The sequence below is a fragment of the Salmo salar genome, chromosome ssa03 (genome assembly GCF_905237065.1).
Source record: "Salmo salar chromosome ssa03, Ssal_v3.1, whole genome shotgun sequence".
Classification (NCBI taxonomy): domain Eukaryota; kingdom Metazoa; phylum Chordata; class Actinopteri; order Salmoniformes; family Salmonidae; genus Salmo; species Salmo salar.
In genome coordinates, this window is record NC_059444.1 from 67,727,158 (window position 1) to 67,753,066 (window position 25,909).

At 41.9% G+C, this 25,909-nt stretch overlaps 1 protein-coding gene across 1 annotated transcript; it reads right to left on the reverse strand.

Moving 5' to 3' along the window:
- Positions 1-2,681: 2,681 nt before the first annotated feature.
- LOC106601313 (ral guanine nucleotide dissociation stimulator-like 1) lies at positions 2,682-19,183 on the reverse strand. Its single transcript, XM_045716063.1, has 18 exons — positions 17,726-19,183; positions 13,564-13,844; positions 12,835-12,879; positions 12,579-12,748; positions 12,393-12,471; positions 12,313-12,361; positions 11,968-12,204; positions 11,693-11,796; positions 11,220-11,304; positions 9,940-10,011; positions 7,377-7,463; positions 7,188-7,220; positions 6,705-6,826; positions 6,208-6,297; positions 5,866-5,992; positions 5,169-5,399; positions 4,651-4,765; positions 2,682-4,400 (listed from the first exon to the last, which is right to left on the reverse strand). Exons 1-18 carry the CDS (start codon positions 17,747-17,749, stop codon positions 4,261-4,263), a joined length of 2,091 nt encoding a protein of 696 aa, XP_045572019.1. The 5' UTR covers positions 17,750-19,183; the 3' UTR covers positions 2,682-4,260.
- Positions 19,184-25,909: the final 6,726 nt, after the last annotated feature.

Genomic DNA, 25,909 nt, shown 5'->3' on the forward strand with positions numbered 1-25,909 from the left:
TGCCATTAAACCCCTACAACTCATCCAGAACGCCGCAGCCCGTCTGGTGTTCAACCTTCCCAAGTTCTCTCACGTCACCCCGCTCCTCCGCTCTCTCCACTGGCTTCCAGTTGAAGCTCGCATCCGCTACAAGACCATGGTGATTGCCTACGGAGCTGTGAAGGGAACGGCACCTCCATACCTTCAGGCTCTGATCAGGCCCTACACCCAAACAAGGGCACTGCGTTCATCCACCTCTGGCCTGCTGGCCCCCCTACCTCTGAGGAAGCACAGTTCCCGCTCAGCCCAGTCAAAACTGTTCGCTGCTCTGACACCCCAATGGTGGAACAAGCTCCCTCACGACGCCAGGACAGCGGAGTCAATCACCACCTTCCGGAGACACCTGAAACCCCACCTCTTTAAGGAATACCTAGGATAGGATAAAGTAATCCTTCTAACCCCCCCCCCCTTAAAAGATTTAGATGCACTATTGTAAAGTGGTTGTTCCACTGGATATCATAAGGTGAATGCACCAATTTGTAAGTCGCTCTGGATAAGAGCGTCTGCTAAATGACTTAAATGTAAATGTAATGTAAATATTGTCCGCAACTTCGTTCAGCCACGTCTCGGTGAAACATAAGATGTTACCGTTTTTAATGTCCCATTGGTAGGATATTTATCCAGCGGTCATTTATCAGTGATACAGTTGTAAACATGTATTATTAGTATTCATTATTATTATCCATATTTTGTCTCATTCACTTATTTTTTTACCTGCACTCTTGGATCCCGGAGCATAACATTTTCGCTGTACCCTGCAATTACATCTGCTTCCTTGTACGTGTGACTAAACACAATCTAATCTAATCTAATCAAGGAGCTTTGTTTCCCTATCACTATGAAAACCCCAGCAGCATTGCAGTTCTTGACACACTCAAACCGGTGCGCCTGGTACCTACCCTGTTCAAAGGCACTTAAATATTTTGTCTTGCCCATTCGCCATCTGAATGGCACACATACAGGATCCATGTCTCAATTGTCTCAAGGCTTAAAAATCTCTTGTCTCAAGGCTTAAAATCCTTATTTAACCCATCTCCTCCCCTAAATCTACACTAAGAGGTGACATCAGTAAGGAATCATAGCTTTCACCTGGATTCACCTGGTCAGTCTATGTAATGGAAAGAGCAGGTGTTCCTAATGTTTTGAACAATCAGTGTATATCACTCTAATATGGGTGGGAATACTTTAGAACAGATTTCCTAAATTAAAATCACTAGGACCTGATTTGCTGGTGTTTTTGGTCTTTTATGTCCAACAACTAAAACAAATAAAAGTGTATTCTTTGTTTTTGTTCAGAAAACTTGGGGGGGCAAATAAAATCACCCGTGGGCCAAATTCATGCCACCAGTTGGGGAACATTGAATTACATCATGAATATAAGTGCCAATCTTATAGAATGGCATACATATTCAGAGATATGGAAACCAATAATCTTAGAATCATAAAGTGAAATACAGTATAAGAAATGTTGACAAACACAGAAAAGGTTTTGAGAAACTTTATTTGGAGCACAGAGACAATGAAACTGGACAGCTCAGTAAAAGTGCAGGCATTTCTGAGATGTCCTGTTGCTTGAATCACTCAGTTTTTTCATGTTTGCAGGATTTTCACATAGCATTGTACAAGCCATATATATTTAACACTTCCTCTTTAGTTTACAATTACCTTTAATGCTATTCATCTCAAAGAGACAACTAAGCAACCTCTGAGAATTCAGTTTTGGCAGATTTGTAATATACATTAGATTTAAATCTGGGTTCAAATAACCTATCTGCAAGCGCTGGATGAAAGGGGTATGTCAATGCTCTGGCAGATGAAAGCGCCTCGAGTTATTTATAGCACCGAAGTGTTTGAATTTCTTTTCACCTTTTTTCAGAATGTTGCATAACCAACTTGGTTCAATCATAGTGGAAAGTTTTAATATATCAAACACTTATTAGTCCTTCTAAACATCTAAATTGAGCTACTGTAGTGTCATACACTGATATTTAAAAAACACATTTTGGAAATGCCTATTAATCCGTGATTCATCTGCAAGTTTTAAATAGTCAAGAAACCTGGTATGGTTTAGAATGTATACTAAACAAAAATATAAATGCAACATGCAAAGTGTTGGTCCCATGATTTCATGAGCTAAAATAAAAGATCGCAGAAATTTTGTGCACAAATTTGTTTACATCCCCTTTAGTGAGCATTTTTTCCTTTGCCAAGATAATCCATCCACCTGACAGGTGTGGCATATCAAGGAGCTGATTAAACAGCTTGATCATTACACAGGTGCAGCTTGTGCTGCTGACAATAAAAGGCCAGTCTAAAATGTGCGCTTGTCACACAACACAATGCCACAGATGTTTTGAAGGAATGGGCAATTTGCATGCTGACTGCAGGAATGTCCACCAGAGCTGTTGCCAGAGAACTGCATGTTCATTTTTCTACCATAAGCCGTTGTTTTAAAGAATTTGACAGTACGTTCAACCGGCCTCAGAACCGCAGACCACGTGTAACTATGCTAGTCCAGGACCTACACATCTGGCTTCTTCACCTGTGGGATCGTCTGATACCAGCCACCCAGACAGCTGATGAAACTGAGGAGTATTTCGGTCTGTAATAAAACCCTTTTGTGGGGAAAAACTCATTCTGATTGGCTGGGCCTTGCTCCCCAGTGTGTGTGCCAGTCTCCCAAGTGGGTGGTCCTATGCCCTCCCAGGCCCACCGATGTCTGCACCCCTGCCCAGTCATGTGAAATCCATAGATTAGGTCCTAATGAATTTATTTAATTTGACTGATTTCCTTACATGAACTGTAACTCAGTAAAATTAGTTGAAATTGTTGCGCTTATATTTTTGTTCAGTATATTTTCTATTCAATTGACAAGTGCACACAGCCTTGCCTGACGATTCAAACTGAATTCTTCTGCTGCTCTATCATTGGTAACATACTTGTCTGAGAGTGCGATCATTGAAGTAATTTGTGGCGACGTCAAAATGAGGGGTGTTGTACAAAACAAGGCATCAGCGGTTGATCATCTCTAACCCATCAGCATATCAAAGCCAATGACGAATTTTCAAAATGCCGATTTACCCACGTGTTCTGGCTCAACCCATTGGTTTCTGGGACCAATCAGACGGTCTAGAATGGATTTCCATTCTAGAAATCATCGGGGAGGTACTCAGATCCTGACTCATTGCAGAGGAGAAATTAACGTCCGTTGGCGTGGCGTTTGGCCGGAACAAGGAATTTGGGTAGCTAGGCAACACAGCCATGAAGGCCCACCTAATCATCAAGAGCATTATAAGAGACAAATAGAAAACAATGTAAAAAGAACAAATAAAAAAAAAATCGAAGTATTAACATTGAAATGCAACACAGAACCATTTACAACACACACATTATTATCACCATCATTAAACCATTGACAGTCTGAGTTCTTAAATGTTTGTCAGTGTCCCCTCTACAGCAACTGACTGTAGCGTATATGGAGTGCTATCCAGCTGGTCAGGGCAGCCCCTCCTTTCGCACGCACAGCCCCAATCAGTATCGCCATGACGGCGGGCTGATACCCTGGGGAACATAGTGATCCAGGTGAGAACATTCCCATCCACTTCTCAGGTGGCAGGCCGTCTCCTGTGACCTCATTCCCTTTTAAGGCTCATAGGTTGTCTCTCCCTGTTGGGAAACGTCAGTCATCTCTCTCATTAAAACAAATAGGTGACTGGTTTTGCTCAGAGAAGAGACAATAGGAAACAACTATTACGTGTCTGTATATTGGCGTGTGACTGAGGGAGAGAGCATCACAGTCACTGCTGATCTGACTCCAATGTGACTCCTTTCCACAAAGTAAAGCACCTCAGGGAAGTCTTGGAGGAATGTTGAGTGTTCAATGGTGGAAATCATGTAGAGTTCGCTCCATCAATAAATAAAGGACATTCTGTTCAATGGGTTTCAAAATGTAGCCCCAAATCTGTTGTCTTCAGACGTATATACACAACACGTGTATTTTACATGAAGTGCCATCAGACTATCATCTTCCACCTGTTCCTCTCATGGCACCCACTTGACAACAAACCAAACAGGGGTCTGTCCATCATGGAACATTTAAACATGATTTTTGTCATAAAAGAAAGTTATTAAAAACAAAACTACAACCAGCTAAATGTCTGTACAAAATCCTTTGAACTCAGTCCTGGTTTGTAGTTACTCATCATTGCCATAGTACGCTGTCTACTTTGAATAACGTCCAAGGCTGGAAGTAGCGCACAGAGGTTTCTTTTGACCCTTTGGACACTGGCGCAGAACAAAGTCAAAGTTCGCCGATGTGCACATGGCGTAGAAGACGTTAGCTTTGTCCGGAATGAGTAACTCTGAAAAACGGAAGATGATGGGGTTGGTATGAGAAAGGAGAATATTACATACAGTATGCATACACTATCAAAAAGTCCTCTTCAATCATTCCAGGACAACAATATCTTCAGTAATATTTCTACTATAGGTAGGTGTAGTTAATGCCAAACTATAGCAACTCCTTGCTTGACCAACACTGATCTGCACAGTGATGTGGCATCTTTGAGTGGGCATATGTACTGTGTAAGAGCATTGATTGTTTTAGCTCACCTCTTTCCTGGGAGATCAACTGTGTGAGAGTGAAGTCTTGACAGGTCAGGTGCTCCAGGTTGTGTTTTTCCAGGGCCCTCTGAATCACCTGGGCAGTTTTGTCCTGACTAGTCAGCTGAGAAGGACAAGTCAAACAAGCAGTTAATATGCTGTAATGAGGAAGCGAAGGGTTTGGCTGCAAAACCTCCCTTCAACCAACCAGAGTATCTTAAATCTTAAATAACACAACCCCCCCTGACTTCGCTGATAACTTCTTTGAGGAAAAATGTACATACTACGACTGTGATATGTGGTTGTCTCACCTAGCTATCTTAAGATGAACGCAATAACTAAGTCGCTCTGGATAAGAGCGTCTGACAAATAACTAAAATGTAAACGTAACCAACACAGCAGTTCTTATCTTAGATTTCATCATAACCAAATGTACAGAGCTAGAGTACTATACACATGATCCCTTTTACGTTTCCATAACAGGACACCAAGATAATCCCTACCACCAGATCCCAACCCAAGCTCACCAGGATGCTCTTGTACATGTTGCCGTTGCCAGCCTCCACACTGACCCTCACTATACAGCAGTCAGCCACCTGTCTGTTGTAGAGGGGGAGGAAGGGCAGCATGGGTTTAGGGTGGGCAGCCACTGGAGCAGATAGGTCAGGCTGAGAACTGGAGGAACAACTGGAGGGAGTGGAGCCATCCGGGGAGGAGGGTAAGGCCTCCGCCACATTTTGACAGGAGCTGGACAGAGACTGGGACAAGGTAGAGAGATAGAACATGCATGAGTGCCTTTGGAAATAATGAATTAGTCTTTCAGTTTGTCTGTCTGAGATATTGACCTCAGCACATTTGTGGACAACTGAAGTATTGAGCCATGCTTCACCAGAGAGGCATGTGCTAAGCAAACACCACTCCTGCTTGGCTTCAAGGACCTGGTCAATTGACATTCCAGTTCTCAAGGACATCAGTTTCGATGAGATGTCAATGGGGATCACTGTTATGAATGGGAGGTTATATAAAAAGCCGCATAATGGCAATTACTTTTGAATTGCTCCATGGTGTAACAACTGGTATTAGTAAAGTCTAACTAGAGGATGTTTTGTAGTACAGTGTGTTCTATTAAAATATTTGAAACAGCTTTAACCAGGGTGCGCAATGACTGACAGAAAGAGAGAGACAGTCAGAAGCATGTCTAAAGGGGATAGGAGAGAGCTGTACCTGCAGTCTGAGTGTGGAGGGAGGGGTGGAGAGATCCTCCATCTCAGAGCCACTGGACCCTGAAGACGACACACTGATCTGGTCTGCATGGGTTTTCCTGCTGGATCCCTCACTCACTTTGAGGAGTCTGCAAATACACAAACATAGTTAGAACTTTGCACTAAATTAACAAATGTGGTCAACGTACACTAGTAAAACCTTAAATACTGCATTTTGTCATTGTTCTTTTACAGTTCTTGTTTATTTACAACAATGTTACAATAGTTGTATATATTAGAGATGGGGTGTTGAGTAGAATTAACAAGATGGCAACTGCTGTTAAGAGAAGTGTTCAGTACTCACGAGGACAGTTTCTTGCTGATCAAACGGTGGCTCCAGGCGCCTGGGGAGCAGAGGTCTATTGGAGGCTCCAGGTTTCTGGACAGTTCATAGCTGTGGCAGAACACAGAGAAAACACTTATGAGCCCCGAAGTCAGGGTGGACTTGTCTAAATGTATACAGCCTTTTGTTCCAGCCCTGCACTAACAAATCTGATTCTAAAAGCCTGAACACACTGCAGCCCTGTGTCAACCCCAGCTGTAGATGGGTTTCTATTCATTTTCCTTAACAGGCAAAACCAGGGTAGGGATTATGGGAATTGTGTTTTACATGTCATTTGAGTAGTACATTTGGGTATACAGTATACTAGAAAGAGACAATTCAGGTTGTATAAAGGGTTTATTGGCCTATAAGGGGCATCATTTTAAGACATTATTAGGCCCCATCAAGCCTTACAAAGCTCACCAGCTCTTTATCTCCTCATTGATCTACAATAAAACCAGTGGAGGACAAGTTCTTACCTCTCCTGGTCAGTGAGCAGCTTCTGGCCCTGCAACCAGGCAGTGATCCTGGTGTGATGGGGCAGGTTGTACTGAGAGCAGGAGGCTTGGAGCTGCCGGATCTGAGAGAGAATCTCAAACTCCTGCAGAGAGAGAGGGAGATCATGAGCCCATGTCAGCTGTGTGGTTGTTATGTAACTTGTCCTGAACTAGTAACACCTGACAACAATTTTAACAGTCATGGGGCTCCCATAAAGGCTGAGAGATAGTCATTTAGAGCAGTAGGCAAACATCCCTAAGCATAAAGGTGTGCACTTTTCCCTTCGGCATGTCAAAGTACCACTAAAATGTGGTGGTGAGTGTACCACCTTTTCAATGCGTCATGTCCTATAACAAGGGTGAAATATTTATTAGACATGTTTGTACTGCATCTTTTGTTTTCTTTACGTAAAATCCTATTCCCTACAGGCTTAGAGATCGAAGACAAAAACAGCAACAACTTACCCTCCTCCTCTTTTCAAAGTTTATGAGGTCCCCCTATCAAAAATAGCACAACATGCTATTATACTTGACAATATGGAAGATTTATTATCAATATTAAACATTAAGATAGCAATCCGCTAAGGTAAATATAGAATTAACTTAAAGTAGCTGCCATAACTGAGCCGTCTGTTTCAATGGCTGATTGCTTACCTCCACAGTATCTGGTAGAGCAGTGTCCAGCATTGTGAGGATAGTCAGGTACGTGCCCAGGTAAGGAACCATCCCACTGGAGGTGCTCTGAGGAGACAGCATGTCAGAGACAGCATGTCAGCAGAGGATTCTAGTAACACAGCTTTAGAGAATGTGCATATGATGCTAGAAAAGGTCTTGGTCTATGATTACTGTCCTTTCACATCCTAGTAATCTGTGGCCATTTGAAACATCAGTGGCTAAGGATAGGATGGCTTCCTCTTGCCACACATGACTCTCTCGGTCTTTGAATAGATTTTTCCTCTAGGGGAATCACTGTAACCTCTTGTGGGTTAAGAGCTGATGGGGAAAGGGGGCTACATGTGACTTCAAGAAGCAGAAACTGCCACCGCAAAATACTGAGTAGACAATACTAGGATCAGTGTATATATATATATATATATATATATATACACTGCTCAAAAAAATAAAGGGAACACTTAAACAACACAATGTAACTCCAAGTCAATCACACTTCTGTGAAATCAAACTGTCCACTTAGGAAGCAACACTGATTGACAATACATTTCACATGCTGTTGTGCAAATGGAATAGACAACAGGTGGAAATTATAGGCAATTAGCAAGACACCCCCAATAAAGGAGTGGTTCTGCAGGTGGTGACCACAGACCACTTCTCAGTTCCTATGCTTCCTGGCTGATGTTTTGGTCACTTTTGAATGCTGGCGGTGCTTTCACTCTAGTGGTAGCATGAGACCCAGCAGCACAACCCAGCAGCAGGACCGCTACCTCCGCCTTTGTGCAAGGAGGAGCAGGAGAAGCACTGCCAGAGCCCTGCAAAATGACCTCCAGCAGGCCACAAATGTCCATGTGTCTGCTCAAACGGTCAGAAACAGACTCCATGAGGGTGGTATGAGGGCCCGACGTCCACAGGTGGGGGTTGTGCTTACAGCCCAACACCGTGCAGGACGTTTGGCATTTGCCAGAGAACACCAAGATTGGCAAATTCGCCACTGGCGCCCTGTGCTCTTCACAGATGAAAGCAGGTTCACACTGAGCACGTGACAGACGTGACAGAGTCTGGAGACACCGTGGAGAACGTTCTGCTGCCTGCAACATCCTCCAGCATGACCGGTTTGGCGGTGGGTCAGTCATGGTGTGGGGTGGCATTTCTTTGGGGGGCCGCACAGCCCTCCATGTGCTCGCCAGAGGTAGCCTGACTGCCATTAGGTACCGAGATGAGATCCTCAGACCCCTTGTGAGACCATATGCTGGTGCGGTTGGCCCTGGGTTCCCCCTAATGCAAGACAATGCTAGACCTCATGTGGCTGGAGTGTGTCAGCAGTTCCTGCAAGAGGAAGGCATTGATGCTATGGACTGGCCCGCCCGTTCCCCAGACCTGAATCCAATTGAGCACATCTGGGACATCATGTCTCGCTCCATCCACCAACGCCACGTTGCACCACAGACTGTCCAGGAGTTGGCGGATGCTTTAGTCCAGGTCTGGGAGGAGATCCCTCAGGAGACCATCCGCCACCTCATCAGGAGCATGCCCAGGCGTTGTAGGGAGGTCATACAGGCACGTGGAGGCCACACACACTACTGAGCCTCATTTTGACTTGTTTTAAGGACATTACATCAAAGTTGGATCAGCCTGTAGTCCACTTTAATTTTGAGTGTGAGTCCAAATCCAGACCTCCATGGGTTGATAAATTGGATTTCCATTGATTATTTTTGTGTGATTTTGTTGTCAGCACATTCAACTATGTAAAGAAAAAAGTATTTAATAAGATTATTTCTTTCATTCAGATCTAGGATATGTTGTTTAAGTGTTCCCTTTATTTTTTTGAGCAGTATATATAGAAATGATAGCAGAATTCTGTGTATCTGAAAGTAAGAAATATATATATATATATATATTTCTTACTTTCAGATACACAGAATTTTGCTATCATTTCTATTTTATACCCTCCTTTTTTGTGATATCCAATTGCGATCTTGTCTCATCGCTGCAACTCCCCAACGGGCTCGGGAGAGGCGAAGGTCGACTCACGCGTCCTCCGAAACATGACCCCCCCCCCCCAAGCCGAGCTTCTTAACACCCGCTCAACCCGGAAGCCAGCTGTACCAATGTGTCGGAGGAAACACCGTTCAACTAACGACCAGGGTCAACTTGCAGTTGCCCGGCCCGCCACAAGGAGTCGCTAGAGTGCGATGAGCCAAGTAAAGCCCCCCCCCCCAGCCAAACCCTCCCATAACCCGGACGATGCTGGGCCAATTGTGCACCGCCCTATGGGACTCCCGGTCACGGCCGGGTGTGACACAGCCTGGGATCAAACCCCAGGCTGTAGTGAAGCTGCAACATTGTGATGCAGTGCCTTAGACCGCTACGCCACTCGGGAGGCCTCTGCTATCATTTCTGTCCATTTAATGTTGCATGGAAAGAAGTGAAAGCTAAACTCAAACTTAATGACCCCCACTATATATAGATATATATCTATCTCATGTCTACATATCATGTCAGCAATGTCTCTTACTCAATCGCTCTCTGAAGTATTGCTTACCATCTGTCTGGCAATAGGACATCGCTTGGATATATTGGGAGAAATGTTATCCATGGCTGTTTGGCTTCCATCCTGAAAAGGGGTCAGATAGAAGCTAAATTCAGTCTGCATTTATGGCCTTCCATTGTCAACCTGTCCACTCATCTGCAATGACCTACAGCATATGCAAAGAGTTAGTCAAATATGGTCTAGGTCAGAACTTCCTTTACCAGCTTATGGGGTCAACACCACATTGGTTGTTCTTAGAACACACACACACACACACACACACACACACACACACACACACACACACACACACACACACACACACACACACACACACACACACACACACACACACACACACACACACACACACACACACACAATGTAACCAATATATTGAGCTTTTAGAATCCATGTGAACAAAAGCAGTTTTGTGCTAATGTAACAGTGTAGGTTCCATCCCTCTCCTCGCCCCAACCCGGGCTCGAACCAGGGACCCTTGCACACATCAACAACTGACACCCCACAAAGCATCGTTACCCATCGCGCCACAAAAGCCGCAGCCCTTGCAACGCAAGGGGAAACCCTACTTCAAGTCTCAGAGCGAGTGACGTCACTGATTGAAACGCTATTAGCGCGCACCACCGCTAACTAACTAGCCATTTCACATCAGTTACACTAAGGAACATTTTGATAAGAACATGTGTCAAAAGCACAAATACTGTGAGGCTGTTAATGCAGACACAGGGAGCAACTGAAACTATTTTTATGGAACAGTTAAATTGAACAAGGGGTGGACCAGTAAAATTAAATAAAGACTTGAGGCAAATGAAGGTGTTTCTCAAGGAACTGCTGGGGAAATTGTCATTAGTGTAGTGTTTGTTGACAATGATGCTAATATTAGCATGTTATTTGGAAATTCTGAGCAATATGTAGAATTTTACTTTAGAGCCCTCTCACTGTAACCAGACCTAATGAAGATTTGACACAAACACCCAGAGCCGACAGAAAAATAGAACACCCTCTCTTTTGCTTTGAGACAATAGCTTACTATTAACACATTGTAAGGCAATTTCACTAAACATTAACTTGACAGAAAGATGGGTGTTAATAAGTCGTAAAAGTAGAATATCAAGGTGCTTGAAGATGTAAGTAAACTGCTCTCAAAACAATAAAACACTCCATATTGTAAGTATTTCAACAGTGTCATATCGTCTGCATTACATTTTTGCAGAGACTCAGGTAAAACAAAATTAAGTCAAATCATTTTCCTTAATGTACTTGATTCTTACCTCCACAATGATCTCTCTGTTGCTCAACACACAGTTCTCATCAGGGAAGGTTTCACAGAGGTTATCAAAGATGGTGACGCTGTCCCTGAAGAAGAACAAACCAATTAAATCAATCCAAAAATAACACTCAGACAAGACACCACTAGCAACTTCATTATAAAAGATATCCTTGAAGCTTCAAAGGGATTTAGAGTTGGTAAGGCATGGCATGTTGACCTAAAATGAATGTTCAACTATTCTTGACTGACACAATAAAATGTGTTTATTGCATAGTTATGGCATGAAGTACAAACTATGGTTAGTCGAAAAATGTAGGTCAATTACTAGTAAATAATTTCCTTACTAAGCCTTACATTCTCAGAGGATAAGGACACTCTTGTTCATTTTTTTTCTTCTCCATATTCAGTCAATGTTATTGGCCCTCTAGCTTCATGACTCAGCTAACCCTTTCAGTGTGACCCGACAGTCCGTACCTACACACAGCAGCCCACGTCTTCCTCACCCTGTAGACAGCATTGGACTGAAGGGCGGACAGGATGGCCCTCAAAGAGGAGAAATTCTTCAGCTGCCGACACTCCTGTTTCAGAAAAAAGTCACACGTTAGAGACTGACTTAGAACTTACTACTTACAACTAAATGCACTGAGAACCAGGATGCAGGTTAACGTTGTGTAAGAATGTGTAAGAAGGCTGCACTTGGATTTGAAAGTGTATCCCTCAAATGATCCAAGTCCCTAGATGTGTCTGACCTGTCCGACTCTGATCCACTTCTCAATGACGCAGGCCCTCTGAGCTGGGCTGGAGACCTTGCGGACAGAAGTGGGGCTGGAGGTGGGCCGGCAGAGCAGGGAGGTGATGACTCGGTTGGTGACTGCATTAAACTGGGCAATGGTGGCGCTGACGGTAGCAGACAGGTTCTCCTTCTTGTCTCTCTGGGACCACACACAGCCCAGACACTGGTACGGAACCACCTTCCTAAACAGCCGCTGAGAGATGGACAGATAAGGAAGGTAAAATGGAAAAAGAGTGTTAGTGATCCAGTCTTGAGGACGCATATTAAGAGTCAGAAATGATCTGCCATGATTGACACTTACAGCGTCCAGTCGGGTGAGCTGTTCTGCGATGCCTGTGACTGAGAAGTTCATGATGTCACCCTGATCCAGTGGGCTGTAGCATTCTAAGGCCTTCCTCCCCTGAGCTTTCGTCTTCCTGATTAACCTCAGCCTGGGCAGAATGGCCACCAGTATCCATTTCTATTAAAGGAGAGAGGAATGACAGAAGGGGGTCAACAATGGTATAATAAATCAAAGGCAATTCACAGAAGAGGTTAGGAAAAACAAGTAAATTGAGAATCCTGTACCTTCTCTCTGGAACTTCTTAAGCAGAGTTTCAGAGCGCTGGGCCAGTGAACAGAAGGAGGATAGGCAGTGTAGGTGGTCCAAAAGCAGCCTTAGTGAGGGGTGCTGAGGAGGATCCCGGAAGTCCTCACTGTACACCTCCAACCAAGTCTGGATCAGGGGCATCAGACGCCTGAGGAGACAACGTGATGAAACAATGTCTTCCCTGTTTCAGAGTCAAGGAAGTAAATGTGATCAAGGGAAAAGCAGCCAGCTTACCTCTTGTGACATTCACTGTTGTACACGTCTGAAGCCCCATTGTCCCTGTGAGAACAATTAGGAAGAGTGTCAGACTCATCTAAACCGTGATTGTGACCAACAGGGCAGTGGTCCATTCTTCTTCAGACTGTTTTTCTTTGGTCTGTCTCTATGCTCCGTTGTTATCCTGACACTGACATCACTCCAAACTCAGTGAATAAATGTTGTTGTTGTAAAAACCTGTAATGGCTAACTACCTGCTGGGTGCTTATTATCATTACATCAAAGATGCTGAGATAGTTATTTTGTGAGGGAAGGAAGGAAGAAAGAAAAAACAATCTGACGAAACTAAGTGACTTTGCATACACAGCGAGAGGTGTTGTTCAAAAACAGCCCCTCTCGATGTACCCAACATAACATTCTGAATCCAATTTGGCTATTCTTATTTGTTACTGTGATAACTCGGAATGTGTCAAAAGAGTTGTGGTTGCAAAAAAGTGGGTGAAGATGAGAAGGCAAAAGAAGAGGGAGAGACATTTGTAGGTCATTTCACCAAACATTCATTTGATAGAAGATGGTAAAACTAGACGGTCAAGGTGTTTTCAAACTACAGAGGTCAAACAACTTGCTCACATTTTTTTATACTGTCTAATTTTAACAGTGAAACAGCTTCTGCATTATGGTCTGAGACAATGGTCAGGTGAAACATGACAGCAGTTATGAGTACTGTAACTTAATGACATGGCCCACCTCTGGAAGAGCAGCTCAATGAGTGCACTGGTAGTGGTGAAGGTCTGGTAGGTGGACAGAAAGATCTGTCTGTAGTCGGGCTCCTGGCAGCAGGGGTCCAGGAGGTGGCTCACCAGCCGGTTCAGGGTGGCTGCCTTCAGCCTGCGCACCTTGCAAGTCCGGTACTGGACGAAGGCAATGCATGGCCGGGCCTCGGTGGGGCTGGCTGGTATCTGGACGGGCTCCCGACGCAGGGTGATTCCATACAACGCCCCCTCCTCACCCCACTCCTGCACTGGGTTCTGGGTGGGAAGGAGGAACTCACACAATGAGATGGGGAGACATGTAGACCACTGACAGGACAGATCCTACAGACCATAATGCCCAACTGTGAGACCAGATTGATGTTTATGGTCCATTACAGTAAGCCTATGCAGAGGCATGCCCGCCTTGTGAGCAAAATGTAGACACTTCACCTGGAAGGTCTGTGATACAGGGAGTGCTTTGGGTTTATCAGTTATTCAGCTGACAGGTGAAAAGACAAACTCATGTTTGCATCTGTACACACACCAGCACAGATTTTTCTCAGGATATTCACATGTTGGTTTAGCAAAGCTAGATTTAGATGAGATTTCTTCACTTTAAAGGTTTAATTCAAATCTCTTAGAAACACTGTACTGTTTACGTTAGAGAAAACACTGAGCAGAAATGGAGATATGAATTCAATCACTTTGACGGCATCCTTTTCCCCCCATACATGTTTGCTGATGGAAGAAGTGCTCAGCAAGTGACTTTTTGAAACAGCTCAGTTGGTAGAGCATGGTGTTTGCAACGCCAGGGTTGTGGGTTCGATTCCCACAGGGGACCCGTACGGAGATTTTTTTTTATTTTTATGAAATGTATGCATTCACTACTGTAAGTCGCTCTGGATAAGAGCGTCTGCTAAATGACAAAAATGTTTAAAAAAATGTCAATGTTTTTGGACATGAATGACAAAACATTCAGGAGATAGAGGTGCTCAAAGTTTCCCCATTTTGCATACCCACCATACGATCAGACATCCATGTCTTAATCACTGGAAAAGATACATGGTTAAACAGGGTTGTCAAACTCATTTATAATTTCTTGAATACAAGTTATGATTATTTTGAACCTTTAACGTAAATGATCACCCACCCTGTATTCAAGAGCATGTTGTCTCACTGATGGCGGGCACAACACCACTTCAGATGATGTAAAATAGGGTCGGCGCTACAACGTAATATATATCATTTATGTTTAAGGTTAAATATTTTCCTGTGATGAAGACATGGTTGTCTCATGGTATGGTATGCAAAATATGCCAACTTTAAAGCACCTTTCTCTGTTTTGGCATTCAGATCCAAAAAGTAACTTTCTGAGCACTTCTACAATGGGCAAATATGTATGGAAGGTTTTGTTTAAATCAAAAGGGGTGCTGTCAAAAAGTGACTGAATTCAAATGGATTTACCAAATTACAACATTTCATACAATAGTCTGCATATTTAGCAGGACAAGGAACTTGACTCTAATGTATGCCAAAGAACAACATGAAAAGGAACACAGCTTGCCTACTGAGGACAAGAGCAATGTGGTACAAAGAGACGGCACCTGGGTCAAATAATTGAAACGACATGATCAAAGAAATCGTAAATAAATCTGCATAATCCCCTTTAAAATATGTAACCTATTAAATCTACAGTGGCAATAAAAAGTATGTGAACCCTTTGGAATTACCTGGATTACCTAAATTGGTTAACCAGACTGTCTATTGTTGTGACCTAGATGAAGATCAGATCAAATTTTATGACCAATTTATGCAGAAATCCAGGTATTTCCAAATAGTTCACATACTTTTTCTTGCCACTGTATCCCTCCACCCACGCCCCCAACTCAGTCCTCCATACAAGTCTGTAACTAGCCCCCAATCAATCTCTCTGTTCTAATACACGCCCCTCATATCTGTCCACCGCTTTCTGATATAATTTAGGCTTTCCCCCCTATGTCCCTGTCAGAACTAAACGGTCTGGTTTTAACATTGGCACTTATACTATCCATATACGATCAAAGCAAATCGGAGCATTTTAAGTCATATGCCATCTGACAGACATGCAGATGCGTATGGTGGGCAGAGCACTCAAGGCACATTATAATCATTACCCAGCTCCTAAATTGCAGAGGGTTACTGAGGTACAAGGCAGGCAGACGTGCGTCACAATCTAATTATTCACACTTGAAAAAAGACCAGGCCAAGAAAGAGAGGCACTATTATCGGTGTCGTGAGGGGACCAATATCACACCATTGTCCTTTATGGAATACTGCATTACATTATCTGTAGGCCTACATGAGGCCAAGGCACCGACATCCTAATTCTATGGGCAAGGATACAATACAGTAACATCTTTATCTTAGGTGCACCAAACTTAATACAAAAACAGACAAGAATTGTCCAATATTGAGACTAAACATAATGATACAAATAATATCAGGATAGCTCTCAAAAACACTTCTTCCCCGTATGTGAACTACATTTTTGATGCTTTGTTTTAATGTTTAGAAACATAAATCATAGCTTTCAAACCGGTTTTCGAAACACATTCCGATATGCACCTTATCTTTCATATCAGTGAGAAAAAAGTTCAAATAAGATCACTTACTGTAGTAGCTTTGCACAAACTGTGTGCCTCCAGTGACAAACTACACTTCCTCCCCATTTTTTTTTTTTTTTGAGAGAGATCAAATCTTTTTATTTTTTATTAACAACAAATCAATACAGGAAGTACATGTGTGAACACAAGTATATATATAAATATACAAAGGACATTTAGGCTAGGGGGTACAATATCACATTACACAAGGACCTTAAGGGACATACAGACACTTATTATTCTAACAGCTTTTTTGTTAGCAGAGAATTTAATTGTCTTAAAATACAGTTCAATTTATTTTTGTAAGGTAAGAAAATGTGGTGTTTTGTATGTAAATTTACATTTGTGAATATGAAATTTGGCCAAAAGAATAATGAAATTACATATAAATGTTTCAACTTATTTCTATCGTAAGTAAAGAATCTGTCGTCACAGGACAATGATGCAAATAATAGTCTCACTGACAGATATTCATACACTAAATGCAAGGATATACTGTACATCCATGCAAGATGCATGCATTGGCAATATGTTGCAGTGTTGCTGCCTTATTCATTATCATAGACCCCTTCTGGCCAGGGAAGTTTTGTTAAGAACCCAGACGTTTGCTCTAAATGTTAACACGAAGGAAATATACGGACAAGTGGAGGCTGGTGGGAAGAGCTATAGGAGGACAGGCTCATTGTAATGGCACGGATTCAATCGTGTGGTTTCCATATGTTTGATCCAATTCAATGAACTCCATTCCATCCTTTACAATGAGCCAGTCCCCTTATTGCTCCTCCCACCAGCCTCCTCTGATAAGGACCGTTGTCTTCTCAGGTATCTGTTTCATATCAGCAAGAAATACGTTTTTTAAAATATATATTAATTACACTACTACCCACCTTTGTGGGAACCCTAACCCCATACAAACATATTTCCATGTTACAGCGAACAGACAGAAGACAAAGTCCACTGCCTATGCTAATTAACTGCTTCTCCAAACACCTGTGTGTAAACAGAAGACTGATGCCACAAAGTGTTGTCACTGAAAAATACTGTCTGCTGCAACTGTTAAAACCGGTTTAAACCGTGTACACTAAGTGTAGGCTATATTTTGCACTTGTGGAATGATTTTGGATGTGACATGAAAGTGGAGGGCTTTATATTCCTAAAAAGCGTACGATTCACGTTTAGATGGAGTATTTGGCTGTCATAACCAATTCACCTCGAAACAGAACATCCAAGGTCCTTAGATTATACGGAGTAACGTTAGGCTCATTTAGTCCATTATTGGGCAATAGCTACACATGACTATAACGCTCTGACAAGACAGCAGTCTGATTTATGACCAACAGGTGTAAGAAGAGAAATTATTTGACTCTGTTCAAACAGTGCATAACCTATAATTCAAATAGCCTACATTACATTATAGTTCTGAAAATACAGTAAAACTAATGAGAAAGTTATCATTTCTAAATGAAACCCATGTCATACAACCACAACATTCTTATGCATATCATTGGAAATTACCATTGATATCTCCCATTTTCCCATCTCGTCAGTCACTGCAGAACGTTTATGGTGTGATAACTTCCATCTTGTTCAAACTAAGTGTTGAAGCTGAAAATAATACACATCCACTTCGAAGGAGTTGATGTTTACCGCTGCATGGTGAAATGAATAAATATTTTACAGAAACGTCTTTCTTTAAACTACATATTTAAGAAATATATATCATGTATTTTTTTTATCTGCGTACTATTCGTCACATTTTGCGGCCGTAACACGCTATCACTTGTCAAGAGCTTCCCATAACTGATCAACAGGCAGATCAATGAACTACACTAGCTCCGCACCAAATGCCACTATCGCTAAATTCTTCAAAGCGAAGCTTGGCGTTCTTGCTTGAAACTCCCAGCTTTTATGCAGTGGGTGGCGGCTATGGGAAGAACAGGCTACTCATTTGAGGGCGGTCTTGATGAAAGGGGTGTGCTCTCTGGCCTACTCTTCTGTAAGTATTTGCATATTTCCTACAAAAACTACATAGGGGATAATCATCTGATCGAAACTCGAGCTCATTGCTTCTGCAAGTTTTTTGTGATGATAAAGAAAAAACCTGGACGCTGAAAGTAAAATCTGTTGTAGGCGTGTTGGCAGCTCTACAACCTATATATTCTATGGAAAACAAGGGTGGCAGAATGAGCACAATGATAATTAGGGGTGAGTGGGGTAAGTTGAGCCTTCCTTGTTTCTAGGAAACCATAGACAAAATTGATAATTTGACCAAATATTTAGGAAGAGGCCATTTCATGGAGTCTGTGAAGGAAGAAACCACATGGAAAAATGGTAAGCAAGTTAGGTCCAAAAGATTTTCAGCAAGTCAAATGCATTTGTGTTAGAGGTTTCATGACGCTTGTATCGTAACCAAAGTAGGTCATTTTAAGAGTGTTCTATACATCAGTTGGGGTCTCTATAAGCTTCAATATGAGGTCCTAAACCTAGCATGAAAGTGCATCTTTGTAGCTTTGTGGGCTAATATAGTTAAAATGTTTGCCTTGGGGTAAGTTGAGCCAGTGGTCATGGGGTAAGTTGAACCAATGGCACGTTGAGCAAATTTAAGTGTTTTCTTCCCAGGTGTTATGCAAGGCATTATTGTTGGGATATGAGGTAAGAACAGGGCCTGGCCTACGATAAAGGTGTTTTAAAAAAGTATTTCTCTCCCTGAACACACCCACACGGCCCAGAGTCTGCTTCCTCCATTGGCTAGTGCCCCTTTTTCATTCTTCACAGCGAGTTGACAGTCTGGAAGACAGATGGACAGACAGAGCATTGATTTGGTTGATTTGATAAAGCATATGTGGGAAACAAATCCTGATTTCAAATTTCCTGAAAGAAAGGTCTATTTTTGGTAAATCTGAAATTAGTGAATTCAACTATCTATGATGCATCTTCTTAAACTCGTTTTTGATTTATACTGAACAAAAATGTAAATGCAACATGTAAAGTCTTGGTCCCATGTTTCATGAGCTGAAATAAAAGATCCTAAACATTTTCCAAACATACAAAAAGTTTATTTCTCTCAAATGTTGTGCACAAATTTGTTTACATCCCTGTTAGTGAGCATTTCTCTTTTGCCAAGATAATCCATCCACCTGACAGGTGTGGCATATCAAGAAGTTGATTAAACAGCATGATCCTTACACAGGTGAACCTTGTGCTGGGGACAATAAAAGGCCACTCTAAAATGTGCAGTTTTGTTACACAACACAATGCCACAGATGTCTCAAGTTTTGAGGGTGGGTGCAATTGTCAGGCTGACTACAGGAATGTCCACCAGAGCTGTTGCCAGATAATTTATTAATTTCTCTACCATAAGCCTCCAGAACCGCAGACCACGTGTATGGCGTTGTGTGGGGGTGAGCGGTTTGCCCCATAGTGGCGGTGCGGTTATGGTATGGGCAGGCGTAAGCTACGGACAACAAACACAATTGCATTTTATCAATGGCAATTTGACTACACAGAGATACCGTGACGTGATCCTGAGGCCCATTGTCGTGCCATTCATCCGCCGCCATCACCTCATGTTTCAGCATGATAATGCAAGGATCTGTACACAATTCCTGGAAGCTGAAAATGTCTCAGTTCTTCCATGGCCTGCAAACTCACAAGACATGTCATCCATTGAGCATGTTTGGGATGCTCTGGTTCAACATGTACGATAGCATGTTCCAGTTCCCGCCAATATCCAGCAACTTCGCACAGCCATTAAAGAGGAGTAGGACAACATTCCACAGGCCACCATCAACTCCCTGATCAACTTTATGCGAAGATGTGTCACGCTGCTTGAGGTAAATGGTGCTCACACCAGATACTGACTGGTTTTCTGATCCACACCAGTACTTTTTTTAAAAAAGTATCTGTGATCAACAGATGCATATCTGTATTCCAAGTCATGTGAAATCCATAGATTAGGGCCTAATGAATGTATTTCAGTTGACTGATTTCCTTATATGAACTGTAACTCAGTAAAATCTTTCAAATTGTTGCATGTTGCCTTCATATTTTTGTTCAGTATAGTTACTGTATGTGTAGCCAATCTGGGTCATTTGGCAGAATTATGACCTAAATTTAGTAACATCTTTTTTAAAGGTCCTGTGCAGTCAAAAATGTGTTTTCCTGTGTTTTATATTTCCACACTATGAGGTTGGAATAGTACTGTGATATTGTGAAAATTATGATAATGCCCTTTTAGTGTAAGAGCTGTTTGAAATGACCGCCTGAAATTTCAACCTGTTTTGGTAGAATGGGGTTTTGGCCTGTCTGGTGACGTCACTATGTGGTAAATTAGTTTGACCAATAAGAAAGCGTGCTCCAAACCTCTCTGCCAATAACAGCTAGTTTTCTGTTTTCCCCTCCCCACTCAGACCACTCCCAGACAATCCTAGCAAAATTCTTGCTTGAGAAATTGCTTTTTGCTAAGAAGCTATTTTTGTGTCTTCTTTTTAACCATTTTAATTGCAAACAATCACGGTAAGGTAGTTGTTATCCACTCATTGTGGATTTATTCCTCGTATTATTTTTCTATTATATCAATTTTTTTTCTCTCTGCATTGTTGGGAATGGCCCGTAAGTAAGCATTTCACTGTTAGTCTACATCTTTTGTTTACGAAGCATGTGACAAGTACCATTTTATTTGAAGTAGTTTTTTTTGCGATTTCTTCCTCAGTCTGGGTGATATCAGTTCAGTACTTTATCAGAATGTTTTCTTTACGCTGTGCTTTTGTTATTTTGAGAAGGTTACAGAGACTACCTTGTATTGTTGTTTATCTCCCTAATACAACTTTATTTGAACTCATCTGTGTAATTTGAACTGTATTTACACCAGGGTAGCCCATCCGTCTTTCTTGATATGTACCCTCCTGTAGGTCTGCTAATTTGTTGTGAAATCCGTCAGGAGCATAGATATCCAGGAAAAGAGAACAGTTTAGTAAATCATTCTAAAACCATTTAAAAATTACAATAATAATGCCTATATGCTAGACAAAGATTGCACAAATATTGTTTCTCACACAAGTTTTTTTGCCCACAGAGACTTCCCTTATTTACATATGATTTATGTTTGGTTGTACTCCACCCTCTTTCAACAACATTTCTGAGTACTCTGTAGGTTTTCACACTTTCCCGGGAACCACCAAGTCTGACATAAGGGAAAGCTCCTTCTCCACTCAAAGGTGTGCTAACTGCATCCTGTGTTGCGTGGTGACATCTCCTCAAAGATGTAGCAGCTCAGCCGTTGTTGGTGGTGGCACTTCAGGGAGTCTTGGTTCATCTGATCTCAGGATCGTTCTCCTTAGTAGCACCAATTGAGAGTCCAGTCTTCTCAACACTGCTCTCTGAAGTTCTGGGATGTAGGTGCAGTTTTCTAAGCGTAGAGACTCCACTTTAGAGACTTGTTATTAGAGTCTCCTGTAGCTGAAAGATAGAATAATATTTGATGAGTATTTTGTCTACATAATTTAATTATTATCAGTGCAGAACTGTATTGTTGACATCTGCTGAAAATATAACAGTAAATGTATTATATTTGTAGTTCTAATAATGGATTTGTTTTGGTTTTACATCATACAAATATTTTTCACAACTGGGAGGATGACTAACACTTAGATCTTGTTGCCTTCTACATTCTCCAAGGCTGGACGATGGTTATAATGGTTACAAGTGCTGCCAGTGGGGTTCCCGCCTCATAGACTGGAGTAGGGAAGCAAACCACGTACATGAGTATGTGGTTGTGGAAGGACACCAGCTCACATGTAGACCTAGACCAGGGATGACCAACTCCTGTCCTCTGGGTTCTGATTGGTGTCACACTTTCCCCCAGCACTTTAGCTATCACACTTGATTAAACTAATTGCAAGACCATGATTAGTTGATAATTAAAGTCAGGTGTGTCACCTGGGGATGGGGTAAAAGTGTGTCCCCAATCAAGCCCGAGGACTGGAGTTTCCCATCCCTGATCTAGATAGACAACAAATCAAACGTTTTTTTTTTTTGGTTTTTTTTTTGTTCAATCAATCCCAATCTGGAATTCAATTTTACAATTTGACAGCGATGACAGAATTGCCTTTGATGACCATCAGTCTTATATTTCCAAGGTAGATACTTTCTTTTTTTATTTAACTAGGCAAGTCAGTTAAGAACAAATTCTTATTTACAATGACAGCCTACCCCAGCCAAACGCTAACCCGGATGACACTGGGCCAATTGTGCACCGCCCTATGGTACTCCCAATCATGGCCGGTTGTGATACAGCCTGGAATCAAACCAGGGTCTGTAGTGATGCCTTTAGCACTGAGATGCAGTGCCTTAGACCGCTGCACCACTCGGGAGCCCAAGACTGTACATTCAGTTTAGGATGAAGGGATTTAGTATTTTTTCTATAATTGTAGGAAACTATTAGAAAGAATTAATTCTTCCAGTCATTCAATATAATGTCATGTTACAATCTTATATTCAGTACATGTGTACCTTTTGGGATGGGACTGTTTACATCTCAGCCAGACAGCTCAAATGGGGAATAACACAGTAATATACTGAGTGTACAAAACATTATGAACTGTTCTTTCCATGACATAGACTGACCAAGTGAATCCAGATGAAAGCTATGATCCCTTGTTGATGTAACCTGTTAAATCTACTTCAGTTAGTGTAGGTGGACGGGAGGAGACAGGTTAAAGTATTTTTAACCCTTGAGACAATTGAGACATGGATTGTGTATGTGTGCCATTCAGAGAGTGAATGAGAGAGGCAAAAGATTTACCGTAAATTCCGGACTATAAGCCGCAACTTTTTTCGCATATATGGAGCACCACACAAAGGGCATCCAGCCAACTTGACCCAACTGTGGGAAGCATTGGAGTCAACATGGGCTAAAATCCCTGTGGAACATTTGACACCTTGTAGAGTCCATGCCTCAGATAATTGAGGCTGTTCTGAGGGCAAAAAGGGGTGAAACTCAATATTAGAAAGGTGTTCCTAATGTTTTGTGCACTCAGTGAATAACAGCAAAAACAGGTTCAGTGGACAACATTTCTTCTCCACTAAATGTTCAAGTAAATCTGTTGGGTCTCTTTTACCAAGGCTGTAGTGTATGTGAAGACCAGAAGAGGCTGGTGGGAAGAGCAATGGGAGGACGGGCTCATTGTAAAGGCTGGAATGGGACCAATGGAATGATACCAAACACATGGAAACAATGTGTTTGACTCCGTTCCAGCTATTCCTTTCACACACAAGATCAGACACTCATCTCAGGAGTGAAAGATGAATCAAATTGACCCAACTAGTTCCTTCAACGGGCCTTTTGAAGTCTGACTTTCAGTCTGAGTCTCCCTCCATGGATAGAATTGCGATTACACTGCATAGACATGCCACATCAAATTGACACATTTTCTTTCAATGCCCATAAGCTAAAGAGCTGGTCTCCCCAGAAAGACTATGCCAACAAAGCCTACAATGTAGGGCTACTTGTGTAACATGTGTGTCATGGAATGGAAAGAGAGTATTTCTCAGTGAGTTGCAATAACAGATATTTGCACAGACAGATGCTCACCTTTCCAGAGAACTTTCACCAAAAACCTTGTCACCCACTCAATCCATTTCTGCCAAATAGTGCTTTAAAATCAATGCCATTTGTTGGAGGGGTATTACATCCATACTGTATCTGATAAAATATTTAATATGTCACCATATATCAGCCTAGGGCTCTAAACCTGTACCTGTTGGCGTCAGGACCTTCCATTTATCTGTTATTAATGTGTCATCTACAAATTACGGTTATAGGAAGTTAAAGAAATTACAACATTGTTCTTGGTAGGTATGGTTCTGTAACCTATCAAATAACTGTTCTTACCAGAACAGACATCTAATAGTTTGTTTTGATGGAAAATTAAGACATTATTCCGACTGATTGTATGGTTATTACACAGTAATAATTATTACTGATTGTATAGTTATTACACAGCAATTACTGATTGGATGTTATTATACAGTAATTATTATTACTGATTGCATGTTATTACACAGTAATTGTTATTACTGATTGTATAGGTCATTACACAGTATGATACTTTAGATGTTGTAGGTTGTACTATTGCTGCTGCTAATGTTGATCATTAGCATTGTTTATATTTATATTGATGGCTGTCAGCCCATGACTGATGAACTAGCATTGGATGTACTACCTCTGGGACAAATAAAGTTGAAACTTGAACTTGATTCTTCTCCTATTAATATACGCGTGCCTCACTAAGCTGGTTGTGTAAGGGTTGGGTAGGTTACTTTGTAAATGTAATCCGTTACAGTTACTAGTTACCTGTCCTAAATTGTAATCAGTAACGTAACTTTTGGATTACCCAAACTCAGTAACGTAATCTGATTACTCTGATTACTTACTTTTGGATGACTTTCCCTTTAAAGGTCAACTGCCCCTTAGGCCATTTAAAACCAGAGAAGTTGGTTCTATGTGACATCGATATGAGTCAGAAACAGTAATTCTAGTGTCAAAATTGACTATAAAGTGTAAATAGGATAATTTGGTCATAAAGTCAGTCTTGTTCAAAACTGAGTTTGTGTCATGACTTACTTGAGGTTTTGGTTTGGATTACAATTATGTCAACAATTCATGCTCCCTTTTGCCTATTAACACGTGGTGGCACCATGTTCTCTGGGAAAAGACTGGAGGAGTTCACTTGCATGACCCTGTGCCCCGGGCTGCAGGAGACCTCTCCTAAGGAGGACCAATGGAATGGTCAAAAATCACCAAACCCCTCCCACCCAGGGCACCGGGTCACACAAAATTAACTCGCCCACTGGAACCCCTTCCCCAGACAAGACGTTTGGTTACTACTTGCCCTTGCTTGGGAAATAGCTACTCTAGTGAAAATGGGCTTCCATAAAGTTGTTCATGGAATGGCCTGGATATTGATTACATCCAACTAGTTTCTACTTGGGCTGTTAACCGTCAAACCTGAGTCTGGTTTATTGTTGCTAAGTAGCTAAGTTTTGTCATTATTTGATAGCCTAGTATCATAGCGGCATAGCCCACGATACTGTGATGTGACTAGCTAAACATATACAGCCTCTTCCTAACGTGTAATGTGAGAGGAAGATTTGCATAGCTAACATTGCATCTGAAGACAGGTTTGATCCCTCCTTGCTAACATTAGCTAGCTAGCTCATAATCAAGCAAACCTGATGACATGTTTGATGCAAGTATGTTGCCAGCTTGCTTTCAATAATGTTTCAACTCGAACTGGCTAACTAATGTCCTTGTTTGTTGTGATTGAATGGCAAAGACACACCCAAGAAACACTCACATCAAACCACACCCCCAAGACAACTCTCATTTGCCTTTAGTCATGACCGCTAGCATTTCTTAATAACAAGACCAAATCAGGAAGTGCAGTAGCCCTTTAAGAGGCATTAGAAGAAAACAAAAATGATCCATCAAACGTGTGTCATCATAGTCGTCTCTGATTTGTGGTCAGACTCACTCAGGTGGAATGAACTTAAACTTGTCAGGGGGGCATTTGATTCATTGTTCATCAGTCTTATGGCTTGGGGGTAGAAGCTGTTAAGGAGCCTTTTTGGGCCTTTCTCTGACACCACCTAGTATATAGGTCCTGGATGGTAGGAAGCTTGGTTTATGCCGAGCAGTTG

Excerpts from the sequence above, each read along its gene's own strand:
- LOC106601313 (XM_045716063.1), bottom strand. The coding sequence starts at position 17,749 with ATGGGAAAATGGGAGATATCAATG. Across the intron at positions 12,205-12,312 it reads AGCTCACCCGACTGGACGCT|CGGCTGTTTAGGAAGGTGGT; the intron begins GTAAGTGTCAAT and ends TCCATCTCTCAG. Across the intron at positions 7,221-7,376 it reads CTCTACCAGATACTGTGGAG|GGGGACCTCATAAACTTTGA; the intron begins GTAAGCAATCAG and ends TATTTTTGATAG.